This window comes from Hippocampus bargibanti, linkage group LG08, assembly GCF_051943395.1.
Source record: "Hippocampus bargibanti isolate YZ-2025 linkage group LG08, ASM5194339v1, whole genome shotgun sequence".
Taxonomy (NCBI): Eukaryota; Metazoa; Chordata; class Actinopteri; order Syngnathiformes; family Syngnathidae; genus Hippocampus; species Hippocampus bargibanti.
Genome location: NC_142741.1, coordinates 20409468 through 20433437, shown reverse-complemented (window position 1 = coordinate 20433437; position 23970 = coordinate 20409468). Strand labels below are relative to the sequence as shown.

General features: G+C 42.1%; 2 protein-coding genes across 2 annotated transcripts; both read left to right on the top strand.

The window, feature by feature from the left end:
- Positions 1-13374: 13374 nt before the first annotated feature.
- On the top strand, positions 13375-15731 carry LOC148894755 (frizzled-1-like). Its single transcript, XM_089002682.1, has one exon. The coding sequence runs from the start codon at positions 13452-13454 to the stop codon at positions 13974-13976; it is 525 nt and encodes a 174-aa protein (XP_088858808.1). The 5' UTR covers positions 13375-13451; the 3' UTR covers positions 13977-15731.
- Positions 15732-19900: 4169 nt separating this feature from the next.
- Positions 19901-23264, top strand: LOC148894754 (frizzled-7-A-like). The gene has a single exon (XM_089002304.1). The coding sequence runs from the start codon at positions 20391-20393 to the stop codon at positions 22089-22091; it is 1701 nt and encodes a 566-aa protein (XP_088858430.1). The 5' UTR covers positions 19901-20390; the 3' UTR covers positions 22092-23264.
- The last annotated feature ends 706 nt before the right edge of the window (positions 23265-23970 follow it).

Sequence of the window (23970 nt, the reverse complement as noted above, 5' to 3'; positions counted from 1 at the left end):
AAGTGTGAAAAAAATTGCATGAATTTTGATTCTAATTTCCAATGCATTATTTTTGTACTGCTCATCCGATTGAATCAGAATCATCTTTATTGCCAAGTATGTCGAAGACACAAGGAATTTGTTTCCGTTCGAACACGCTGCACTAGTATCATCAGCAAAAAAATTGCAATTGAGATGCTTCACTCAAAATAAATGACACACGGGTTGGAAATCTACATGAGAACTGCAGTTGCAATGAGCTGACGAATAAAGAAGACTGCTTGCGGCAACAAAGTGGAAGTTCGCTCAGAGCCGACAGGCTGGGAGAGCAGGTTTTCATCCACTCCCTCATCTCAGGTGTTGTTGTTTGCACTCAACTCTTTTCTCATCCTTATGATTGATTGATTTGTTTATTTATGTATTTATTTATTTTTTACCACAAGACACAGGCACCAAGTAGGATTCGATTTTCAAACACAATAATTCCAAATCACTTGACGAAATCCTTTTGACTGAACTTTCTTGTTTGAGTTATCAGGTGTGAATTTCACTGTGAATGTATATTTGACCTATGTGCCATCTGATTGGCTGGCAACCAGACCCTCTCGTCCAAAAATCAGGTGTGGTAGGCTCCAGATCACGCATGACCCGAAGGAGGAAAATCGTGATCATGAATGAATGGATGTTGATGTACTGAATAGTTACATGTCTGTCCTATCAAAAGAGCCGAGCTACTGATTGTCACGGTTTGCGAGGTCGTGATGGTTTTGGATCCCAAATAAGCAGGCAGGAGGGAGCAGCAGGGTGTATTTGACAAATTGTATTAAAATAAAGTCAGCATGAACAACATCTAAAACATCACAGTCATCCGAACAGAAAAGTACAAAGTATCAAAGAAAACCATGAGTAAAAATTTACCAGGATAAAAACAAACCTGACAGGGTGCAGCAAACACATTCACAGTAAATGACCCGACACCGAATGTTCGTGCTGGGAGTCCTTTTAAATGCCACTGATGAGGACAACCAACACCTGTGTAACTGAGGGTGGGGCCAACAGCACCACCCGTTGGTCGCCAACCAGATCGTGACACTGATGAATTATGGATATGGTACTTTTGCCTTGTAGGATTAATGTAAATATACTGTACATTCACACAATACAAATTGTATATACACATACAGTAAAGTCTCGTTATATCGATATCGGATATATCGATAGTCCCGGTTATATCGATACTATTTCTATGCACGCATGGAGAAAATTACATGCAAACAGGGTCGGATATATCGATAGTCCCGGTTATATCGATATTTTTTCGGACTCCCTTGAATATCGATATAACGAGACTTTACTGTATATACAAATGAAAGAATGTCTCCTATTTTTATTATGATGACGTTGTTTATTTTATTTAGACTGCTCAGCTTATCCTTCATTTGATCTCAGAAAATGGAAGATGACACTTTATTTTTGAGACAGTATGGGTGCGGTAGAGTTTCAATCGAGCAATGTGGGCTGAGGCCAGGCATGCCTTTTAAGAATATTGAGAACACATGTCTTGAGTCTTGGAATAAAAAAGAAAAAAAGTGACTGATACACAGCTGCAGGCAAATCCACTTCCTTTCTACAGGTACAAAGTGTCATTGATGGTGTTATAGTACATTCACTTGACTTCAGTGGAAGCAGTACGTGTTCAGTTTAGACTCAGGGAGAGCGTGAATGGTTGTCAATGTCTATATCGCAGGTGTCGAGCCAAAACCACATATTGGTAAATTACAAATTGCTTCTCTTGTTTTTTAATCTATATATATTCTTGTCAATGCACAGGTGTGGGTGTTATATTTTACAAATGATTGACAAAATCAATTGAACATTTCTCAGTATTTTTTCTATCTATCAAGGATCTATCTGTGGATAGATAGATAGATAGATAGATAGATAGATAGATAGATAGATAGATAGATAGATAGATAGATAGATAGATAGATAGATAGATAGATAGATAGATAGATAGATAGATAGATAGATAGATAGATAGATAGATAGATAGATAGATAAAGTTCTATGTGAAAACAAAAGCATCCCTATATTGTTTACTTAAGAGACTGTGGTTATAGGCTTACACCAAAGTGACATCTTCATAAGTGTATTTTACAGCTACATTATTCATTTAGATTTATTGACTGACTGGCTCATTCACACGTCGGTGTGACACCGCACTTTGAAAATGCGTTGAGTGTTCTTGAGAAGCAAGGTTTGGTCAGAAAGAAAAACTGTGTCATAAAAAGACAGCGACGGCCATCTGGCTCAGGTCAACCTCCCACCGAGGGTGCTGATCACTGTAGTGTGTGTGTGTGTGTGTGTGTGTGTGTGTGTGTGTGTGTGTGTGTGTGTGTGTGTGTGTGTGTGTGTGTGTGTGTGTGTGTGTGTGTGTGTGTGTGTGTGTGTGTGAGTCCCTCATAGTGAAAGGTGATGACCGCAGCTGTGTGCGTGACCTCCGAACCGCAGGGGGGCCTCCCCCGACACTACCCCGCCTAATCCTCTTCCTTCTCCACGTTCCTTTTTTGTAGGCCCTCTGCTCCTATTCTTCAGCCATCCCTTCCCCCTCACGTCTTTATTTCAAAAGCATCCATCAAATAACCATAAATGAACAATTATTTTAAAAATCATGAAACACAAGGACTACAAAGCCAACATTACCTCCTCCTTTATTTTGTATTAATTAGCACCCGGCCTCCAAGACGCCATGTGTGCTGTGTGTGTAGGGGGGAGGGTAAATAAATAACAAAGAATGATCACACTGCTATCTTTTGAATGGAGTCATCATTGAGTCAAGGCCAGAATCAGCATTGATGTCATATAAAATGAATGCTTTCTGGCATGTTCGCATATCTCGTTGTCGAGTTCAACCTGGGAAAAGACGGAGTGACCTCTTAACAACAATTTAACCCAATCCACAGATGTGTCCACTGGGCCATTTGCGGCCAACCGTGCATTTTTTGTCAGCAGCACAATGCCCAGGGTAAAATTCAAAATCGCCACAACCTATTTGATTTACTTGCATTGTCCAACTCATTTTCCACACTCAATGGTAAGGCAAGAGAAAAGACATTTCTTTCATCTTTCACTTCCTCATTTTCCACCCCTAACTTGTCAGAGAAATGGTAACAATATTTCTATTAGTAACACCCCAATGAGTAAAGATAATTCCGCTACAGCGCAATAGCAATTATTTAAAACACTTTCTGCTCCATATGACAGCCAGTTTAACAGAAATTTGGGGTTTCAACGATGAGTCAGCTATTCAGTCTTCAGTGAGTTCACTTTCCAATAGTCTGCATCGCCGTTTAAAACTTTAAGTCAATTGTTGCTGGTCATGTGTTTATGGCTTCTCGTTATCCCTGATCACAAATTTCAATTTTTCCACCTGATTGACTATCATGTTAACATAGTCACTTTTTAAAAAAATGTCTCATTTTGAGTCTCTTAAAGCTTAAACAAGAAAGTCTGCTGTCACAGCACTAGAATTTTACCCCTTCCTCGACAGACAAGGCATTGACTTCCTGATGAATCCGCAACAATTGGCAACTCCTCCCCATTCTCACCACACACCCAAAGCAAATGTGGTGTCAAGAAAGATGGACGGAAAAAGTGGAAAGAGTCACTTCCCTTGCAACTTACTCAACTGGACCGATTGTTGTCTTGTCCGTGATTTTGACTGAAGTGCATGATTTGTAACCCTCACCTACTCCCCTCGTAACTACAAAGTCAAAACACATGTACAGACAAAACAACCCTTATGGCTCAGGAAGTGCTAAACAGTTGGTGTCTGTCAACCTCACTGTGGAAGCATCAGTCACACAAACAACCCCCATTATATAAACACACACACGCACGCACACACATACACACACAAATGATGAGTGGCAAAAAGTTTCAAATTCCCTTTTTTGGGGAATAATGGGAATAATGACCACTTCAGGTCTTCTGCTTATGGTAAAGTATGTTGACTGTATTATGATCTGAGAGATGGACATTCTTTCCTTCTGACACAAGTGCAACTCTGACTCTGTTCAGTCTGTTACATGTCCAATCCTTAATGAGGTTGTCCTGTGGAATTATTTATAATTCAACTTGTGGGGGAGGGGTCCTGTGGATGTCCCCTTTCAGGTGGTGGATGCCTGGGGCCTTCTTCCTTACCCCACCCTGGTTTGCACACACCTCTGTTCCCCCGACTGATTTAAAGGAATGTAGCCCATTGTGCTGTTAGCATTTATTTTGCTTTTTTCATGATGGCCAAAACCAAAATAGAATATTGGTAAACTGCCGAATTTGCACCCAGCCCCTCTGCGGCGAGCTTGTGTGAAGGTTCCATTTTCTATAGTAGCTTTTATACTGAGGTGTCGTTTATATGTATGTCACAATAACTGATGTATTTCATAATGCTTGGGATCTTTTAGAACAAAACTGCTATGGTGCTCTGTTGTTTGGTGGGGACATACTTGCAAATTCTTATACTGAACTGTTAATAGCTGTCCATTTTCAACATTCACATTCGAGACCCATTTTCAGGCATTCTTCTTGGATACAAACCTCCAAAAACAATGCCGCTTTTAGACCACGATCAGCTAAACAGTGCAGAGGAAACAGCCTATTCTGTAGCGCGAGCCTCAAACTCACGGGTCCAACACATGGAACAAGCCACAGCCCTCTCCTATGAGCTCCCTTCCCAGGCATGCGAGACTCCTGCGCTCCCAAATGATCAGTCATTAGGCTACATTAATCTCGCCTAAGCAGACCGTTGCTTAAGACCACCTTTTTCTTGGGAGGCCCGACTAATCATTCCGCACATTGCTCCACACTGGAATATTCAGATCCTGCATGGAATGAGAGTTGCACTTCCTTAGGGGAATCAGATGAGGTGGTTCAAGCATCTGATTACAACTCCTGAATGCTTCCACTTCAATGTTCTGGTGTCGGGGGGCAGTAGAATTACATGTTGGCGCGGTTCTGCAGAAGACACGGGAGAAAATTCCCACTTTTTCCTATCTCAGCTTATTGCAACCCTGACCCAGTTCTTGGTGAGCACTGAGAAATAATGGATGAATGGATGCAGATGATAGACAGATCAGAAAGAGAGAAGAGTACTAGTACAGTATTAGTCATTCTTTTTAAGGGGCTAATGAGCCTCTCGTTGCAGAACACACACTCTGGTGGCCCAAATAAATACTTCTTTCAGTACTGTGCATGTGTTTGTGTGTGTGAGAGAAAGGGGGGGGGGGGGTGAGTAGCCCAGCACTGTGGGCTCTCTGTGCTGCATTGACAGACACTAACCAGCTGCCTGCATTCCTCACTCTCTCTCTCCTGATTTCTTACTCGATTTGCCCTAACCTTATTCAAGTGACGACACTATCATATTCCACCCTTTACTATAGCTCTAGCACTATGCTAGTTACGATCAATTAGTACTCTTTTTCGAGACTTCGGAGAGATCTTTAGCAGGGTTGGGCAAAGTGTCACATTAAATAACAATTAAACACACTACCTCCGCCCTTAAAACTGTTAATCAAAGCATCTTTACCGTTTCTGTGGCAGGACAAAAATGAGACGGGATGAGAACTTTGTGAAAAATGAGAATTGACTAAAAAATTGCATGCGAGGAGACAGTCAAACACAACGTGACACTTGGTCAAAGAAGTGTGTGCCGAGTTCACCACAGGTTAGGTCATAAGGTATATACTGTAGACACACATAAACAGGCAATGACCATTTATTTGCTGTATGCTACTGGCGTCTTCTCTGACGACAGAAATCTTGCTTTGTCTCACAGGAAAGTGATAATACATTATTAGAACGAGAGGAACACACTTCTGCATTCCTAACCTGACAAGAAAACAAAAGATAATTTAGGAGGTCATTATTACCTCCACTGGAAAAAGTACTTGATTTTTCAGTTGCATGTGATTAACTAATGTGTTAAACAAACATATAATTTTACTTTTTAGGAAAACACGGAAAAATTACATTGGTTTGATCATTTGCAATATGTGTTCAAATGAAGTAAATTCATCAATTCGTCCATTTTCTAATCCGCTTATCCTCACGGGTGTCCTGGAGGCTTCGGACGGTAGGCGGGGGACAACCTGAACTGGTTGCCAGCCAATCACGTTGCACACAAAGACAAACAACCATTGACCTTCACACTCGCACCAAGGGACAATTTAGAGTGCTCCATTAACCGGCCATGCATGTTTTTGGAATGTGGGAGGAAACTGGAGTATCTACAGAAAACACACAAAGGCACAGGGGAAGGCATGTAAACTCCACACAGGAAGGCCAGAGCCGGAATCGAACACTGCACCTCTGCACTGTAAGGCTTTTGTGATAACCAGTCTATCAATATGCCTCCCCACGGCAAATGAATGGTCATTGTCTGTTTATATATATCAGTGGTTCTTAAACTGGGTTCGATTGAACTCTAGGGGTTCGGTGAGTCAGTCTCAGGGGTTCGGTGGATCCTCTGCCGCAGAGGTCCACACCTTAGTGTCGTCTGCAGTTAGTGGATGCAGTCATTGAAAGAAAGGTTCAAACATTTGTTTCTTTATTTTATTGAATAAATGTTGATTGTAAATCTACTACACAAATGAACTATCACCTTATTGTTCTAAATTATGGTGTCAAAGTCAAGGCCCGGGGGCCAGATCTGGCCCACCACATCATTTTGTTCGGTCCGCGAAAGCAAATCAAACTTGTGAAATTCCATGGTGCTTGTTTAAGTCCAAACCAAAATTTCAAATTTTCCCATGTAAAGCACAAAAACAGTAATTATGTTTTACTTCAAATTTGACTCGTTATTCATTAATTTGTTGTTGGCTCTATATGTAATAATGGAGGGGATTAAACATTCGAATGGCTTCCCCAAATTCATAACGGCCCCCGTTATGAATTTAACAATGTGGACCGTGGCAAAAAAATGAGTTTCCCACCCATTGGTCATATTTTCCAGACACATTTTTGGTTTTATTTTTTCCTTCATTGACTGACTTGGCCCAAAGGTTTGCCTCTCGCCACTATTTATCAAATCTCCTTCAAGCATGTTTCTTAACTGTCACTTGCTAATTCTGATCAGCTAAAATATGACTTTAGTGATACCATGTCATGCTCACGATAAAATGTAACTGAATATGCAAGCACAGCGAGGTCATCACGTGCCTTTCAAGGACACAATTTTCCCCAGTGATGTAGTCAGACCACTGTTTATTCTGTGCTCCTTGCAAAACTATTCCGGACTTGCAGTCGATAGTCAGGAAAACTTATTTCACATAGCTAGAATGGTTGCTATGTTAAATACTGTGTAAAATACAGTGAAACCTCGGTTTACGAACCCCTTGGCTTACGAACTTTTCGGTTTACGAACGTTTTTACCTTGGCATACAAATTATTTTTCGGGATACACACAATGAAAAAAGCTGCCACAATGAGTGATGTGTCGTTTGCGAACGAGCCCGTTCTCCTAACAAGAAAATGGTGGCCACTGTTTTTGTCGTCTATTCCCCGCCCCCAGTCTTCGGTTAAAGCCACGTGATTGGTTAAGAACGCAGCAGTGGGGGATGGGATTACAGACAGAGAGAGAGTGAGGCCATTCTCCAAAAAACAAAATGGCGTCTTCGGTTAAAGCCACGTGATTGGTCAAGAAATCATGAGTGGGGGGGGGGGGGGGTTAAACATTAAAAAGACTGGCAGACAGAGAGAGAGTGAGAGAAAACACACACACACACACACGAAAGGAAGATGACAGAGTTTTAAACCAAAAAACAAAAGGGAAAAATAAAAGAAAAAACAGAAAATGTTATAAAATGGATAGAAAACAGTGAAATTTAGACTCGTTTCAACTTTGAGAATTCAAAAGCAGAGTGTAGGTTAAAAATATACCATCAATCAGGCTCTACAAATAAGCCGCACAAGTCATCTGTACACTTGATGCAAAAAGCTATCAACCCAGCTAAACAGATCACAATTGATGAAGAACTAGATACAATTAGCACAGAGAAAGCACCTACAAGGGATCATTCCTCAAGATGGTGAAAGAAGCCTATGTTCCTCATCAAGTGTTTAATGCTGAGGAAACCGGACACTCCATTCCATCAAGCCATTAACGACCATCACAAAGGTAAATAAAATGACTTTTTTTGTACAGTACAGTTTATTTCTTTAAGCATAATACTATAGCACATTTATTATACATAAAATCAGGTATATTTTGTGTAGTTTTAAGGCTTAGAAAATTAGAACATAGAAAATTATGTTTTATGGGGACCTGGGAACGGATTATTCTTATTTTAATGGGTTCCTATGGGAAATTAATTTTTGGGATACACACTTTTCGCCTTACACACTGTCTGGGAACCAAATCAGTTTGTAAGCCAAGGTCCCACTGTATACAAAACACATTGTTTTTTGAGTCAAGTCACTATCTCCAGCTAAATATCTGAAGGAGTCATTCTCATCAACCTGCAACAGTGGAGACATATGGATGTTTTTTTTCGTGGCTTAAATATCAGTAAAGCGTCACTTGAACTAAAAAGTGAATCCGACCACTATCACACAGAAAGAAATACATCTCACACACCATGTTGTCATATCCACAAATTGAATTACCTCCTTAGCAAAAGTAGAAACCTTGTGTTTTCCCACCTCAAAGACACATTACACGGGAATAGATAGATACTGTAGTGGTTTTATCCAATTATTTATTTAGTATGATGTGGAAGCTCAAATACTAAGCATGACATGCACGTGTCTGACTATCATTAAACCGAGTCACCACTGACTGAACCCTGATTCTTCCTTTTTTTGTTTATTTCACTTTGGTCTCCAGTAAATCTCCAGCAGTCATCCAAATGCCAGAACGCTGTCTGGAAACCTGTTGGACTAGCTCCATCTGCCCAACCACTGCGCACACCGCCCCGAAGCCACAGACATACACAAGCAAACAGCAATAGTTACACAACTCAAAGCGTAGCCAGTTGACCTGACATGGTTGCTACATGCTATAATATGCAGGGAAACACATTTTATTGGCTCAATTTGGGAATATGCGCCATGTGCAATAACTCTTTGTTATAATAATTTGTGAGTGAAGTACAGTCCTTGGAAATTCTACATTCAGTGGAGAGAGTATGTTTATGTGATTTGACTTATTGTGTTTTCACTCTCCTATAGAGGTGACTCATATGACTATTTAAAGATACCCACCCATCCATCCATCTTCTACAGCACTTGTTCTCACGAGGCTTGCGAATGAGCAGGATAGTAAGGCTTACAATTAAACTCATAGAGAATTTAGAGTCCTCCGTGAATCTAACTTGCAAATTTGTGGAATTTGTGAAATCCGCGCAAACACATGGAAAGCCGAACCAGAGAAGGCAAATTCACCACAGTATTTGTTAGTGTTTCATTAGCTAGCATACACTCCGTATGCTTGCACCGGCAGTTAATATTATAATTTTTCATAGTTTATGATTTTATTAAATTCAATGCTTGCATTTTAAGAAAGGTGTTTCGAAATGTATTATCTATGTTTGAAGATAACTGATGAAAAGGTGAAAGGACTGAGAACAATAGCGAATTGTACCATTCAGGCCTAAAACTGCAAATATTAATTGTGATTAATATAACATAGCATATTTTTAACATTAGTGCTCAAGTTATCACTGTAAAAGAGTTTAAATTGGTACAGGTACAGGATGATAATGCTCAATGATCATACTGTATTGTATGTGCTGATGTTCACTTGTCTACATTTGAAGAGATGGTCATGTGTCAAACATTTATTTTCTCTTTTTCTTAAAAGCATGGCAGGAATGTTTTTACAGCTATGTCAACCTGCTTTGAATGTGCAGGTGGTGAAGTTTTATGTTACGTCGTGAGTATGAACTAAAAGATATGCATGAATAGTATATTGAATCTTCGAAATCTGATCGGACTGGCTCCAACATTTAAATTGGAAAGCCTGCACTGTATTATTTGAAGGCTGTTACCCATTAAACAGATGGACAGTTTGCCAAACAGATTATGTTTTACATGAAATCATATTTACTGGTTGTTTGGGTGCAGAACAATAACTTATCCATGGGGAGTTGTAAAATTGCGGGATTGAAAATAAAAAGCAATCTAGCCCATTGAATGCAAACTGATACGACCCAAGTAGCTGAGGGACAAATTCAACTGTGCAGGGGCTCCCCATTACTAAAAAGCTTGGATTGTTGACGACCTCACAAATCGACCACACTGCGGCAGGACGTGGGACTGCAAATCTGACATGCTTCCCTATTGAACCGCGGCCCCACAACGAACTATCCTGGGGCCTTTTATGTTCACCCTCAGCCTTCATATCGGTAGTGGAAAAAAGGAATGAGCAAGCAGACACTGAGAGAGTTGCATCGTACAAAACACGACATCATGAAAAAAACACGTTCTCTGCAGGAAGGATTACAGTTGCCTCTCTCTGCACAGTAGATGAGAGCTTTCAGTGTTCAGGGGATACTCATGAAGATTTATAACTCTGTGGCCGCAACATTTTTCTAGAGAGTGGTCTGTTCGGCAGGCAGCATATCTGCCTGGGACAAAAGGAGCCTTAATGAGAACAAGTGGTATATACACTGGATTGACGGATGATTAGGTTACTTGGCCAAAATGAAAACAAGTCCTCCATCCTGCCATTGATACTCATGTTTCACTCACCGGTTTATTGAGCTGAGGCAGTCCGAAAGACTCTCAAGGGAAATTCCTGCGTGTGCCAACATTCCTAATCAATAACTTAAGTGGCCTGTGTATTTAATTATTTCACATCTCTGTAGACAGACATTTCATCCAAGTTATGACAAGTGGTCTGCATGCTAAATGAATCCCTTACACGCAACGATTAGTTTCTCTGCGACGCAGACATATGGCGGAAGCCTTGTGTCTGTTCACCACGAGACACTTTCATTGTTGAACAGCGACAAGCTTCCTCTTGTCATCAATGCAATCTGTCTGTTTTCTTTAATTCAATGACACTGGTGTGTGATGCATTATAAAATTTGAAACATAAAATCATAATAGCTGTACAATGTAGCAATGTAATGCCAATTTAATACATTTTGAAGATATCAAACCAGGGTTGGGAAACTTCAATGGATTGGATTGGAATAGCCTTTATTAGGCTCACAGTGGAGAAATTTACATTTCACAGCAGCAAAGTTATGGAAGGAAGATGGAAGGAAAGGAAGGAAAAACAAAACACAGGAGCTGCTGAAAAGGCAGCCACACTTGAGGTGCCATCTTGAAGACAAAATAACAACAACAACAAAAAAACGCAAAGTCACAGTCATTCAATCTTAAGCACTTTATGCACCCTTTGTTGTATGAAGCAGTTTTAGATAAAAGAGAGGATCAAAGCGTCCTTTTCACCAGTGGATTGGGGATGTCATGATCTGCTACAAGCTAAATGTTGAAAGCAAACACGAAGCTGTAGCATCCATTGACGAAAGAGATTGTATCAGATCTCCTGTCCCACGTAAATCCGCTTCAATTCCAAGCCGCGGCATTTCCACATACGCATCGGCGCTCTGCGCTGACGCTCCTTTCTTCTCATCGCGGGCTTCTCAAGTCATGCAACCATACAGCCGCAGACTGTCCAACTGCACCGACCTTTCCGCTGAACAAAGCGGGGCTGTCAAAATGCTGGCCATTACAGACACAAAAAAAGCACAATTGCCCCGGAGCTGTGCAAGAGTCAAACGCTCACAGCGATGACAGTCAAACGGCACCGACATTCCTCCCAAAAAAAGGTGCTGGCCTATTTGTGTTGCCGAAAACACGCAACCGCTCAGCACAGTCTCCTCCTTTATGAATGTCGTGGCCAATAATGCTGAAAAACAATCCACATCTGTTTCACGTGATGCAAAACAGCAGAAAGTAACAAGAGAAAACACAAAAACAACAAAAAAGCAAGGCTCGTGTGAGCACTTGCTGACGGCTGCCTCCTCGGCTCCATCTTGGACTTCCTTTTGCAGGACGGGACAGCAATTTTTCATCAGTGCTATTGTGGTGCCACATCGGACCATGCACTTCTTCACCAGATGTATGACAAAAATGCTATTCTAAATCAGAATCAGGACTTTAATAGTCCCACAATGGGAAAACTTGCAATCTACAGCAGCAAAATTCGGTCGGGTGGGGGGTGAAAAGATAAAAACAAAGTACAGTGATACCTCAGCTTATGAACTTATTTGGTTCCCAGAAAGTGTGTGTAAGGCGAGAAGTTCGTCTGCCAAACATTTATTTCCCATACGAAACCATTAAAAATGAGTATAATCAGTTCCCAGGTCCCCATAAAACATAATGTTCTACTAAATAAGCCTTAAAACTACACAAAATATACCTTATTTTATGTATAATAAATGTCCTATTGTATTGTAATGAAAGTAATAAACTGTACTATAAAATAAAGTCGTTTTATTTACCTTTGTGATGGTCGTTGATGTGGTTGCCTCTTGGTGATATCCGAGTGAAGTTGCCGAACTTTCTCTGTGTTAATACCCTCACTCACAATGTGCCCTGCTAGCTAGTTTTTCAACGTCTTCTATTGCCTGAGACCGTTGCTTAGACAATACCGAAACACCCTTAGCCACACACAGCAATGGTTGACTTAGCATACTGGTACTGGGACGCTAAGTCACACAAACACACACCTCGTTCGTGTTTTTCGATGATCTCATTCTTCTGCTCGACCGTGATTTTTTTTTTTGTCCTCTTCGGTTTAACAGTAGCCTGTGGTGGGGTCTTTTTTGGTCCCACAACAGCAAAAGTACTCCACTCGATAACAAACCACGTCTGAAAGGGGGCGTGGCAAACTAGTCCGCCAGCCACCATGGCGCTGTTTGACCGTGTGGTTTGGTGTTAATCCGCCGAAAACTACTTTGTGTGCCAAGATTATATTCTCGCGAATTTAGTGATTGTAAGGCGAAAAGTCCGTGAGCTAAAGCGTTCGTAAACTAAGGTATCACTGTATTCTTTGTTATGAATCTTTGTTACAAATCGACACAAAATACAAAACATCAACTCTTAATATTTGGTGAGTTATCAGCAGTTGATGTTCCAGTGCTCTTGAAATTGAGGTGAGTCTGTTTTTGTAGTACTTGTAGTAATTTTTGCTTAGGTGAATGAGCTGATTCACTGCTTTTCTTCTTTTCTTCGTGTTTCCCTTTCTTAAAATGCAGACATCCATACTTCTGAAGGATAGAGTGCTGATACTTTCACCACTTGTAATTAGAGATTTTTTTTGGTCGAAATTATTGTTGTTGTGAAAGAGTGGGAGTTGTTTTATCTCCACCCTCTCAGGAGAAAAGGAGAGCCAGCTGCTTGAGGGATGATGAACTTTTTTCATGGAAAGGTCTGAAAATATCACGCTATAGGTTTAACTTTGGATGTACGTTACTTGGACAACCGGAATTTCGTCGCCGTGTTTTGACAGAAAGTTTTTCTTTTTCTCTTCATACGCAACTATGGGAGCATTGTGGCGGATCGCAGGCTGCGCGCTTTTGCTGCTGCCGTGGGGGTCGACTTTCTTCGAGTTCTCACACGCAGACCTAAGGCTCGAGGTTTGCCAGACCATATCCATCCTGGTGTGCACCGACCTTCCCTACAACAAGACCATCATGCCGAACCTCCTTGGCCACAGCACCCAAGCAGACGCAGCTACAGACATGCGCCGCTTCGACCCCCTTTTGCAGGGACGGTGCTCGGCGGATCTCAAATTATTCCTGTGCAGCGTGTACGCCATGTGCACCATTTTGGAAGAACCCATCCCCCCTTGCCGGCCTCTGTGTGATCACGTATACCGAGAATGTGAAGCCAACATAACAGTGATAGGCCTGGGATGGCCAGAAAGTATTCGCTGTGAGAAGTTCCCGATGAGTGGATTGTGCGTGGGCACTGTGGGAGAAATCTAACATGCGCAGGAGCCTCCATTGGTTTCAGATTCTGTCACTTCAATATCATCGGCATCCTTATGCATTGTTTGAACATGAACATAATGTACTTCATCATGATTCATCCATCACTATTCTCAATTGACATCGCCTTTAACCATCTCTATTCTCAAATAAAATGCATCCCACGCTAAAGCGAATGTTAAACTACTTAAATGTTTAAACACACACCAAAGATAAAAAGCAAATGCATGGCACTTAAAGGACAACCGACGTCTCCGGACAAGTTGTGTCCATAATTTGTAAAATGGCTTCAAATGACTTCTACTGAGCGTATTTTACAAAGATCCCACCGCATATAGCTATATTTGACGTTTTAAGACCCACGCTGAATATTCCTTTTTTTTGAGTTGGTGACGAGTCCGTACGTGACGTCACTGAAGGAACGCCCCTGACCGAAAAAAGACACATTGTAGCAGTCCTTCCATCACGTCAATATATTTTGCTGTACTTGTTTGGTCTGAAAACCTCATGTTGCACCAAAAAGCCGCCAGAAGAGGGTGACCAAGCTCCATGGAAGGAATTTATCAGCCTGTGGAAACGGGCTGACTAATTCCCTACACGGCTTGGTCGCCATTTTCTGCCTCCCTTGGGTGCGACATTTCCCAACCCTAATGCCTCAAAATTACACTGAATACATTATTTAATCGATTGCAAACATGTATGATTTCTTCTTCAGAACTATTTGAATCATATTCATAACTGGATGTGTAACAAGAAAGCATATTCTCCGAATCTGAAGCCATTGTTTTGATTCTCCAGCAATGCAAGACATCTTGACGTGACATCACTAACTGGGGGCGGGACTTTCTGAAAATGCCCAATTCGCAGCTTAATTTTTTGCAGATTTTGGACACTTTAAGTCATTTTTATTGGTGTTTTGCATTTGACTAAAAATATCATACTGTGTGTTTTGGGTATTTTTGATGGTGTAAAACATTTTTCTTATGTCAGAAACAAAAAAGTGACATCGGTTGTCCTTTAAAAGTTGAATACAACTGAATTGGACAGAGGCAGTGATTCTTTTATGCACTACTATAGCAGGGATGTCAAACTCATTTCTGTCGTGGGCCACACTGAAGTTAACGTTTCCCTTGAGGGGGCCATTATGAATGAAACCAAATAAAAAAGGCAATAATCAGAATCAGAATCATCTTTATTGCCAAGTATATAGAACATATAAAGAATTTGTCTCCGATAGAACACGCTGGACTAGTATCATCATAAAAAAATGCAAAGAGGCACTATACAGTTATATTTGGGTTACTATTTAGACAGTTAATGGCTTGGGGGAAGAATAACTGTTTATTGGCCTATTGTTTAAGTCGCTGTGCTGTGGAGATTGGTTCCAAGAAAATACTTACAATATATCTCTTATCCATTAGATCTGACATTTTTAAACATGAAACAAAAGTTTACATTTTAAAAGAAGTTTTTTTTTTTATCCCTTTTCTGTTGAAAACTGTCTATTTTCTTTGGTGCATCTTTTTTGAGACATTCTTAGCTTTTGGTTATGTGAAGTGTCTATTATTGGAGATACTATTTATACAGCATTTTATCTTATTATATAACAGTTACAAAGACCACTTTGACATGTGTTTTCTCATTCTATTTGTCCGACAGCAATTCAAGCTGTCATCATAGACACACGTTACCATTTGTGTTAAAAATATTTACTTTTGCAAGAGCAAAACGATTAAAGCCTTTTGCACAATGTGGCAGTATTGTCAGCGGGTTTGATTGAACCGTGTAAAGCACCAAGCATGCATATAGAGAGATGTATGACATCATTTTTAAGAGTTATGCCCCAGCAACCATTGTGACATAAGCGCAAAAATAGTAAGTGGAAGTATCATTTGGTTATATCAGTTGGGGACCCTCAAGGCCTGCAAAGCCTTCTCTCCTCGCCTAAAAATAAAAATGTCTGAATTACAGACTGATATTAATCATATTTTTTTCATGAATTGTTATTAAATAATTCGAAATTGTCTTTCAGCTTCCTTTCATTACTAGTCCCCTGTTGCGTTGCTACATGACGTCTGTTTTCGTATTTAAGCATTTAACCAATTATTTCAGCCATCATTTGTTACCAGGGTCAGAAATCTACCCGGGCGCCTTCACAATCAGTTTTGCGGGCCCTGTCGCTTTAAATGTGTCGATCAAACTGTTGCTCTAACCAATCAGATTTCGAGTTGGCAACCCAAAAGGCGTACCGACGTCGTTTTGAATGCGCTGGTCAAAGTCAGAGGTTTTGCAAACTATGATTGGCTAGTCACTAGCCAATCATAGTTTGCGAAAACTGCTCTTACCACTCGCCGCAGTGACAAGTGCATACTGGCCAGAGCTAGCACACGGTATCAGTCGTGAGCTGCATAAAGAAATACAGTGAGACCTCAACTTACGAACTTAATTGGTTCCCAGACAGAGTGTGTAAGGCGAAAAGTGTGTATCTCAAAAAATAATTCCCATAGGAAACCATTAAAATGGGTATAATCCGTTCCCGGGTTTCCATAAAATATACTTTTCAACTAAATAAGCCTTAAAACTACACACAACATACCTTATTCTATGTATAATAAATGTGCTATTGTATTGTAATGAAAGAAATACACTGCATTGCATCATAAAGTCACTTGACGTTGGAGGTCGAAGGTCAAAGGGAATTGCTGTTTGGTAAGAGAGGCGCATTACATGACGACTGTAATTAAAGAAATAAACTGCTGTAAAATAAAGTTTTATTTACCTTTTTGATGGTCGTTGATGGCTTATGGAAGGAGAGTCACCTTCCATAAGGACTGTTGGTAACTTAACCTCTGGTGGTGTTCCGTCGTGTGCTTCCGCCGAAGATCACTCCGCCAGCCGTGGTGGGTGTGTATTATGAAAATAGTGCTTATTATAAGGTTCAATTTTCATAAATTTGACGTTTGTAAGACAAAAAGTTTGTAAGTTGAGGTGTTTGTAAGTTGAGGTCTCACTGTATATTGTGTTGATTTAATTGTGGTTTTCTAATAATAATAATAATACATTACATTTTAAGCGCCTTAAAAAGCTCTCAAGGACACTTTAGAGTCACAGACAAGCATAGATACTATAATGAATAAAATACAATCACAAATAGAAGGCAATAACTAAAATACAATTATAAATAGAGACATGGTTGCAGATTTACTGCAAAAGCCATTTTCAAGACGAACTTTGCAAGAAAACTTTGACATCATAAAGAAAGGTCGGACTAACAAAAATATCAAATAATATTGCAATTTTATGAGGTTATTATTGATGCTTCGCCATCCTTCGCAAATAATTTTCTCTGATGAGAGTTAATTCCAACCCCATCATGAATCCACACATTGATGGTAAAAACTCGAACAGTTGAATGACAGTGCTGTATTTCTTTCTTCACAAGTTATCTGGACAGTAGGGATATATAGGGCCAAAGCTACCAGCAAAATTTTTGTTCACTGACGAAGCTTCTTGGATGAGAAGCGAAACGTCTGACACCTTCAAAGAAGTACAGATGACAGCTGAAGAAACCTTTTCATCGATGGAACACTCCTGTACGACTGAGAGCTTACATAGACACACCACACTTTTTTTTTACTGTGGCAGCTGTGGATCGATTCAGATGTAGCACTACTGAAGGCCAAGGAGTGACATGCATGGCCCACCACTGTTTTATATGGTATGTGGTTAGCTGTAATCCATGTTAAGAGTTAACATTCAGAGACTTTAAATTGCTTGGGATGATAGCCTGAGGTCCGATTCCAATTGGGTTGTTCAACTTGTTTGCTCTATGAGGCATATCATAGTTATGCTTTTCCTTCGGGACGCTCAACTATATCATCGCTAAATAATCAAAAATCCCAATTCGGTATGAACTGTACTTTAGGTGCAAGTTCAAGGTTCATTTCACACTGGGTACAACAAAGGAACCAAATCCAAAACAGAGTTTTGAGGCCACCGCAAAAAAAAAAATCAAACCTCAACTGCTTAAATATGTTCTTTTTAGGAATGTGCAACACAGATTTCCTCCTGCTAAAATGTGAGGCAGAAACAGTTCTTGGCCCAAACTAATATTTTCTGCATGGGAAGTCTAATCACCACCCGAAGAGTGTCCATGCATTTGAGTCTCATCATTTTGGTCATTTGTTTGACACAGTTTGACAACCTGTTTTTCACCTACAGGGGATCCACGATCTGAATATTGAGTTATAATTTTACAAGCATAAAGTTGTATTTTGCCAATGTACTTTTTGAAATGTGTCTTTCTTTCCTCATTAAACTTTAATAACATTCTTATGATATTTTTCTTTTTTGGGGGGGAATGTTATTCTCGTGATATTGTAACTGTTTAGTCTGACAATAAATCTGATGTTTTTCTCAAAAGAAACACTATATTCATCCCCAACCCCTCTGAAAGCTGTGACTTTGACCAGATTATTTTTCTGATTTATACACCCCATGGCATTTCTGTGTGTTATGTTCATTTCCAGTTAGGGTGATGGGATGGGGGAGTGGGAAATGTTTGGGTGATTGTGAGTGGTGACAACTATTGAACCATGAAAAAGAGAAACCATTGTTGTTCTTTTTCATTCAGCCACAGAAGAAATATCTATCAAGTGTTGACAAACTATTGCTTTTGCAAGATCATCAATTGAAGTTGATCCTTTGGCCAATTTTGACACAAGTTTATTTGTTGTTTGGAGACTGGCTGACAGAGAGGAACTCCACTGACTTTTTTTTCCAGTGTCACTCCAACTGGATCTCCCACTTTTCTACTGCTGCCTCCCCGACCTCCTCTCTTCTTTTCCTGTCCCCTCCCCCCTACGCCTAACTACCCCCACATCCTTTCATCCCACTCAGGCAAGAAACCAAATGCAGCAAGGCCAACAAGGACCGCCTACACCACCACCCTCACATTGTGGCCTTTGTGTACGAGAGAGAAACTGAGAGAGAAGAGGGAGAGAGAGATAGAAAGAAAAAGAGAGCAAGAGAGACAGAGAGAGGGGGGAGAGAGAAAGAGAGAAGCTGAGAGAGATAGCTAGAAAGAAAAGAGAGAGAGAGAGAGAGAGAGAGAGAGAGAGAGAGAGAGAGAGAGAGAGAGAGAGAGAGAGAGAGAGAGAGAGAGAGAGAGAGAGAGAGAGAGAGAGAGAGAGAGAGAGAGAGAGAGAGAGAATCGATTGTGTTGTAAATTTGACCTAGTGTTAGTGTTTGTTCTCACGTTGGTTGCTGCGGGAGGTGTTGCAGGGGACAATAAGGGTTTGCCTAGAACTTTACACATTTTAAACACTTTTCCACACTTGTCATTGGCCTAAAAACTTTAGATGTTAGATACATAGAAAGATAAAAAGAAAGATAGAAAGATAGATAGAAATATAGAAAGATACATATGGAAGGATGGGTGGATGGATGGATAGATGGATAGACAGATAGATAGATAGACATACAGACAGATAGATAGATAGATAGATAGATAGATAGATAGATAGATAGATAGATAGATAGATAGATAGATAGATAGATAGATAGATAGAGATGTTTTCAGTTAAAAAAATTAAAGATGTTTCAGTTAAAAAAGTAAACTTTTCAACCATTGATTGCCCATTGCTTTTAAGTTTAAACCATAATCCCTCAAATGTCTGTCACTTTGTTGAGAACTTGGCATGAGTCGTGGTTGTGATTATTTCAGTAAAATCTCTGGTGTAATTTAATTACTGTAGCATATTTTCCCCCGACGAGGAGTAAACGGCCAATCAGCGACGAGTCCAGTAGGAAAACAAGCGCCGCGATTGGCCGAGACACCACTGTCGGTTTCCAGGCGCCCCGCCGACGGCTGGAGAGGGGGAGGGGGTTCTTGTGAATGGAGGGGTGCCTTGAAACCGGCCGTCGTGACGAGCACTCGCGAGCCTGCGGACTCCCAACCGCCCGGAGAAGCCGACACTCAGCCGAGTCGAGTCACAAAAGATGGCAATTTAGGATCCTTTTTTTCCGCCTTTTTTCCTCACCATCGCAATCACCGAGCGTTGAATCCGAGCGGAGAGCTTCACTTCCTGTCGTTTTTGCTTTTCCCAAATAGTGCTGGACCTGTTTATTCCCCCCCTCTCACCGGAGAAGTGAGAGTGGGCTGCTTGGAGTCACTTACAAAGACCATCAAGAAGTCATGACACGACGGAGATTTTATTTGGATGAAACTATCTGAATTAAGACCGGATTTGACCGTTGGCTATCCCGTTCGAGGCACACGGACTAACAGCGACGCGCGGGGACATTACGTGCAGATTCGGGACGCTGTTTTGATCCTTTTTTGAGTCGCCCTAGTTGGATCAAAGTTTTTCCTTCCTTCCCCCCTTGCCCCCCTCCTCCTCCTCTTCAACTATGGCGGCGGCCGGGTCCACCGCTGGCTCCGTGCTTGTGCGGATCATGTGGCTGCTGTGCTGCTTGTCCTTCTCACCCTCTTCTGCTCAACACTACAACAGCGAGAGCGGAATATCCATCCCGGAGCACGGATTTTGCCAGCCCATCTCCATTCCGCTGTGTACCGACATCGCCTATAACCAGACCATCATGCCGAACCTCCTGGGCCACACTAACCAAGAAGACGCGGGGCTGGAGGTGCACCAGTTCTACCCTCTGGTGAAGGTCCAATGCTCGGCCGATTTAAAATTCTTCCTGTGCTCTATGTACGCTCCTGTGTGCACGGTTCTGGAGCAAGCCATCCCTCCTTGCCGGTCCCTGTGCGAGCGTGCGCGCCAAGGGTGCGAAGCCCTGATGAACAAATTCGGTTTCCAGTGGCCCGAGAGACTTCGCTGCGAGGTGTTCCCGGTCCACGGAGCCGGAGAGATCTGCGTGGGTCAGAACACATCGGAGCCCAGCAGCCCGGGCTCCTCGTCTTCCCCGTACGTTCCGGAACTGGTGACCCTTCCCCCCAGCTTGAGCCGCCCCAAGCTTCCGCCGCACAACCAGTACCCGGAGTTCTCTTGCCCGCTGCAGCTGGATGTTCCAACCTACCTGGGCTACAAATTCATGGGGGTCAAAGACTGCGGGGCGCCCTGCGAACCCGCCAAGCCCACTGGGATCATGTACTTCCGGGAGGACGAAGTGAAATTCGGCCGGCTCTGGGTGGGCATCTGGTCCATCCTGTGCTGCGTGAGCACTCTGTTCACAGTGCTCACTTACCTGGTGGACATGAGGCGCTTTCGCTACCCCGAGCGACCCATCATCTTCCTGTCCGGTTGTTACTTCATGGTGGCCGTGGCCTACGCGGCCGGCTTCTTCCTGGAGGACAGGGTGGTGTGCGTGGATAAATTCAAGGACGACGGCTACAGGACGGTGGCTCAGGGCACCAAAAAGGAGGGCTGCACCATCCTCTTCATGGTCTTGTACTTTTTCGGGATGGCCAGCTCCATCTGGTGGGTCATCCTGTCCCTCACGTGGTTCCTGTCGGCCGGCATGAAATGGGGCCACGAGGCCATCGAAGCCAACTCGCAGTATTTCCATCTGGCGGCGTGGGCCGTGCCCGCCATCAAGACCATCACCATTCTGGCCATGGGCCAGGTGGACGGCGACGTGCTGACCGGCGTGTGCTTCGTGGGCATCTTCAACGTGGACGCCCTGCGCGGCTTCGTCCTGGCCCCGCTTTTCGTCTACTTGTTCATCGGCACTTCCTTCCTCCTGGCCGGCTTCGTGTCCCTCTTCCGGATCCGCACCATCATGAAGCACGACGGCACCAAGACGGAGAAGTTGGAGAAGCTGATGGTGCGCATCGGCGTGTTCAGCGTGCTCTACACGGTGCCGGCCACCATCGTCATCGCCTGCTACTTCTACGAGCAGGCGTTCCGAGAGCACTGGGAGCGCACCTGGCACATGCAGACCTGCAAGCGCTTTGCCGTGCCCTGCCCGCTCCACAACTTTGCCCCCATGACGCCCGACTTCACCGTTTTCATGATCAAGTACCTGATGACCATGATCGTCGGCATCACCTCCGGCTTTTGGGTCTGGTCCGGCAAGACCTTGCAGTCGTGGAGGAGGTTCTACAAGCGCCTTAGCAATGGTAACCACGGAGAGACCACGGTGTGAAGTGCAACAAGGTACAAAACGACAAAAGTAGAAAAATGAGGTCGGATAGCTTTCAATTTTATACCAGTTTGGACTTATTTTTCTATTTGTGACAACTGCGCAAACCCACAGACGGAACTTTTGCTCTATATTCGATATTAAATGGAAGAATCTGCCGCTTTCTTTGAAATGGTCCACAAACTCTTAATGTTATTTGTTTTGTACTTTTGGATCTTAAACACATAAGCTCTCTTGTCATCAACACCGGACTTGAAGTTATCCTTACATAGTCCCTAACTCACAACACCATTCTTGTGTTTGCTTCCATATTGAATGTACGTTGTGTCCGCTCACACAGTGGCCAAACATGATGAAATAAGACTGATGGGCCTAAACAAAAGTGCAGATTGCAGCCAAAAGGTCCAAAGACTGAACGTGTTCCATAGGCTTCCCCGCGGTCAACATGTATAGGTTACTCTGCTTGTAGACTGAAATGCTTTAAGTTGTCTGGTAGATTTTATAAATAAAAGGAGCATAAACCGCTTACATTTTTGCCAAATGGCTCCGCACGTTTCTCAGTAAAACAAAAATGTTGCCTTCTTTTTTTTCTCACGCATTGAATGTTCACTCCGAAGGTGAATGAAGTTCCTGTTTGTGTTTGTTTGCACAAAGTTTTCTTTTTAATCCCGCTAAGTGTTGAAATAAGTGACCGTTATATTACAAGAGGCTTGCTCGCTTTAATGTTATTGTGGCAACTCAATCCCCAATTTATTTTGACACTACACATAAGAGCCACATTGGTCTATTCCTGCCTTTCTGATCCCCCCTCCCCTTTTCACTGTTCAATGCAGTCTGTGCGCTCCTCGGCGCTTTTGAGCGATTCGCGTATCTACGGTATCAACCTTTTTTTACGAGTTGGGATGTTTTTGTGTCCCGTTTCATTATGAACTCATCAGCTCCATGAAATGGCCTCATTTCCCTTTCAAGACTTTTGGAGACCACACACGAACACACACACACACAATCAAGGGCCTTGGCCCGGTCGCTCTGTATGTGTGGTCTCTACGTTGGCGGAGCCCCCGCCCCCCCATCAGAAAGACTGTTAATAGGTTTCTTCTGTGGGAGTGTATATGGTGCTTGAGAACTTTTGAATGTTTATTCTTGCTTAGATGAAGACGATTGTTCACACTTTAAGCCTGCCATTCTTTATTTTTGTTACATTTAGACGTGTTTAAATGGATCTGTATGGCAGGAGGGAGGATATATCTAGAAAAAATATATTTTTTAAGTTGTTCCACATCCAGACTGACCTTTCCATACAGGACGATGGTGCATGTGCTTTATGACCCGCTAGCGTGTGCTATACAAAAGCCACGTTTCTGTTCTTGATCCGAAAAAGCACAGATGATCTTAAAATACGGTCGCTAGCGTTTGAATGTGGAGACATTCCACGCTGTGTTTAGCAGCCGGGCAGTTGTCACTACTAAGCATGTGTCAGTGTGCTTCCATTTGCATGACCTCGAAATGTTTACCAGTTCATAATGTTTTTACTTATGGACATAAACCAAGTGTCTTTGGAAATAACTCCACCCAAATGCGTTTAACGTATGAATCCTGCTCAAACATGGACTCTGAGTAATTTAAAAAAAAACAAAGAAAGAAAATTGTATATTGGAGACACGATCTACTTTCAGGCAAGCAATGAAAATGATTCAACCCTGACTAACAGCTTTTCGGAACAGGGCTTAAAATTGCAAGTCTGTAGAAGATCAACCCTGTTGTTGCAACATCTTTTTTTGTGGGGGAGGGGGGTCATGTTTCACAATTTTGTACACAAACTACAGTATACTGTATTGGCAACACTAGACCGGACACAATCCGAGAATACATACTGACTCAT

Bases quoted from the DNA above. Each gene is read 5' to 3' on its own strand.
- LOC148894755 (XM_089002682.1), top strand. From the start codon at position 13,452: ATGTACGTTACTTGGACAACCGGAATTTCGTCGCCGTGTTTTGACAGA.
- LOC148894754 (XM_089002304.1), top strand. From the start codon at position 20,391: ATGGCGGCGGCCGGGTCCACCGCTGGCTCCGTGCTTGTGCGGATCATG.